Source organism: Cyclopterus lumpus, chromosome 10 (assembly GCF_009769545.1).
Source record: "Cyclopterus lumpus isolate fCycLum1 chromosome 10, fCycLum1.pri, whole genome shotgun sequence".
In the NCBI taxonomy this organism is placed as follows: domain Eukaryota; kingdom Metazoa; phylum Chordata; class Actinopteri; order Perciformes; family Cyclopteridae; genus Cyclopterus; species Cyclopterus lumpus.
The window spans coordinates 25,711,410-25,714,931 of NC_046975.1; the positions used below are offsets into that span (position 1 = coordinate 25,711,410).

At 40.0% G+C, this 3,522-nt stretch overlaps 1 protein-coding gene across 6 annotated transcripts in view; it reads left to right on the top strand.

The window, feature by feature from the left end:
* Window positions 1–305: 305 nt before the first annotated feature.
* The window catches only part of LOC117737790 (transcription factor COE3-like), a 192,574-nt gene continuing 189,357 nt past the window's right edge, over window positions 306–3,522 (top strand). For all 6 annotated transcript variants that reach the window (XM_034543972.1, XM_034543971.1, XM_034543975.1 and 3 more), the window contains exon 1: window positions 306–439. In XM_034543972.1, the coding sequence (XP_034399863.1) occupies window positions 306–439 (134 nt within the window). The remainder of the gene's footprint in view (window positions 440–3,522) is intronic.

Sequence of the window (3,522 nt, forward strand, 5' to 3'; positions counted from 1 at the left end):
CTGAGATGCTCTCCCCGCTCTCCGCCCTCTTTTAACTTCACAGAGCCGGTTTTTGAGTCGCGGCTGGGATCTAAAACAACCCCGGAGAAACCCAGAGGGATCCCGGGCTCTTCTTTGGATCAGGACCCGGTACTTTGGGGAAGCTCGCTCGTGCGTCCTCCACCCCCCTGCTCCTCCTCCTCCTCCTCCTCCTCCTCCTCTCCTCCACCTTAATCCAGGTGGTCCTTTGGCTTTTTGAGAGTCTGCTCGAGGAGGATTATTCTTCTTCTTGTTCCCGGTGAAGAAGCTCCCAGAAGGACACTTTGATGTTCTCCATCCAGGACAGCCTCCCCCGGGGGGCCCTGACCATGAAGGAGGAGCCGCTCCCCACCGGCATGACCCCGGTCCGCTCCTGGATGCAGGGCGCGGGGATTCTGGACGCCAACACGGCGGCTCAGAGGTAAAGAAACAACAAGTTTAACCGACGCGTTGATCCGTCACCGTTCAGTAGAACCTCGGCTGGGGGGTCCGGTCTGCAGAGACCACAACCAAAAGTTAGACCGAGACCACATGCGGCTGAGTCCGGAGCGGCTTCAGGGCCAAACGCTGAAATAACGGAGAGTTGGAGGCGCCGGTCAGAGCCTCCGAAAATACACGAGAACAGCGACCGGAAAATAAAGTCGAGAAAACAAACCGAATCACACGTCGGGGCTCACCGGGGCTCACCGGGGCTCACCGGGGCTCACCGGGGCTCACCGGGGCTCACCGGGGCTCACCGGGGCTCACCGGGGCTCACCGGGGCTCACCGGGGCTCACCGGGGTTCACCGGGGCTCACCGGGGCTCACCGGGGTTCACCGGGGTTCACCGGGGCTCACCGGGGCTCACCGGGGTTCACCGGGGCTCACCGGGGCTCACCGGGGCTCCGCCGGTACCTCCACCCAGCGGGGTTCTGGGTTCTCCATCCGCCCCTCGTGTCTTTATGAGGCCAAACTCCACTTAAAATAATGTGTGTTCATTATTATCTGATTATTAATTTGAGGTCTGGTGCCGCGCGCGGAGCCGCTGCGCGAGCCGGTTCTCCGGGATCCTCACAGCACGTTTTAAAGGTTAGCAAATAAATAGAAGAAGTAAGACTTTATTATTTAATTAGAAGAAGTAAGACTTTATTATTTAATTAGAAGAAATAAGACTTTATTATTTAATTAGAAGAAATAAGACTTTATTATTTAAATGCGACTTTTCTCTCTTTCCCACCAAAATAAAAGCTCTTCTTCTGAAGCTCTAATTGGTCAAATAGAAGAAAACGATATTTTATTTATGAAGTCGAGGAGGAAATTAATCTCAATTGAAGTGTGTCACAGGTTAAATTAAAGGCTCGTGCGTCTCCTCACGTGCACGATAAAATACTGTTTTTTTTACATTAAAGAAATTATTTCAAAGCGGAACTGTGAATTGCTCCAAAATCCCAATTTTAACAATACATTTAAATTAAATTAAATGTAAAGTCTCCTAATTGTCCAAAGTGACTTCCGGTGAGTTAAATGCTCTCAGGTGAAATCAATCAACTTTACACACGCTGCTCATCATCTCCTCGCGCACACGCGCTCCGACAACTTGAACTCACGCGCTCCTCGCGATATTAAAGAAAACTGGTTTTCATGCAGAATTGTGCAACAAATAAACAAAAAGAAGAAGAAGAAGTTACACTTTGATTCAAAGAGTTAAATTATTCTCATTTCCATAACGCTTCGCTGCAGTTTATGATTAAAAGCACATTTTAAACAGCTGTTTGACATCATAATCATAAAATCACATCAAAGACTCTAAATGTGAACAAACTTTTATTGATTTCAATCGATTATTCATTTGTTTCATGGAAAGTCTGCAAAAACATTTTCACTGTTGAAATGTTTTGTTTGGCCCAAAAAACAAAAGAAAATCACCAGATATTTATATTATATATATAAAAAGACTACTTTATATTTCAGAGAATATATATGTATATATGTATATATATGTATATATATGTATATATAGAAATATAGAAAAAAAGAAGACGATATTAAAACAGCTTTTCAGAACAGATTTTCTGTCAATGAACTAATGAGATTAAACGGTGGGTTGATGAGCAGCACGCTATACAAATATAAATATATATATATATATATATATAAGTATATATGTATATAAATATGTATATTTATATATATATTTATACAAATATATATATTGATGAGCAGCACAGCAGCTCTCAGTACAGATGAATACACCTAAGTTTCTGTTTATTAAGTTTCATAAATTTACTTCTCAAAACCACCTCGAGACGTTTAAAAAGCTGCTGTGTGTGTGTGTGTGTGTGTGTGTGTGTGTGTGTGTAGCAGACAGGTGTCAACGTAACGAAAAGAAAACAATACAAACAAACAAGTCATGTAAAATATGAACGTGGAAGAAAGACGATTGATTTCATGAAGAAGTTTGTTTCTCTGAAACATTTGAAGCTGCAGAACGCAGGAAATCTGTGACCTGTGTGTGTGTGTGTGTGTGTGTGTGTGTGTGTGTGTCGGTGTGTGTGTGTGTGTGTGTTAAAATATATTTGTAATGCTTTATAGAAATGAAGAGATGGTTCTCGATGTTTTCTGTCGTCTGTTTCATAAGATGCACATTTAGATTAGTAAATAATGAACGTTTCAGATGACTGTGTGTGTGTGTGTGAGTGTGTGTGAGTGTGTGTGAGAGAGTGTGTGTGAGTGTGTGTGAGTGTGTGTGTGTGAGTGTGTGTGTGAGTGAGAGTTTGTGTGTGTGAGTGTGTGTAAGTGTGTGTGTGTGTGTGTGAGAGAGTGTGTGTGTGTGTGTGTGTGTGTGTGTGTGAGTGTGTGTGAGTGTGTGTGTGTGTGTGAGTGTGTGTGTGAGTCAAATGAAGACGCCCGAGTGTCAAAATCAAAAATCATAAATTTGGAGAAAAACAACCTTTTTAGGAAGAGATGAAAAAATAAGAAAATGTGACGCAATGTATAAAGAATCAGACGTGTATAATATATATTAATATTGATATATATATTTATATATAGATATTTATATATAGATAGATATTTATATATAGATATATAGATATATATATGTTTATATATATTTATATTTATATATTTATATATTTATATATAGATATTTATATATATTTATATATATATTTATATATATTTATATTTATATATAGATATTTATAGATATTTATATATATTTATATTTATATATATTTTAAATATATTTATATTTATATATAGATATAAAGGAGGTGGCTGCAGCTGTTCCTTCATGGTATTATTTACATTATTGGCTTATTGATCGTTAACATGATCAGACGGTCTTCTCTGTTATTGATCATCACTCGTCTGTTTTTGACATTTTAAGCTTTCGTATTTCTTCGTTCGTGGAGAGTTTTGATCAGATGATAAACGCACAAATATGAACTCTGGAGAGAAAATGAGCCCCAGAACCAAAACCTGAACCCAGAGGGGTCCTCAATATATATATATATATATATA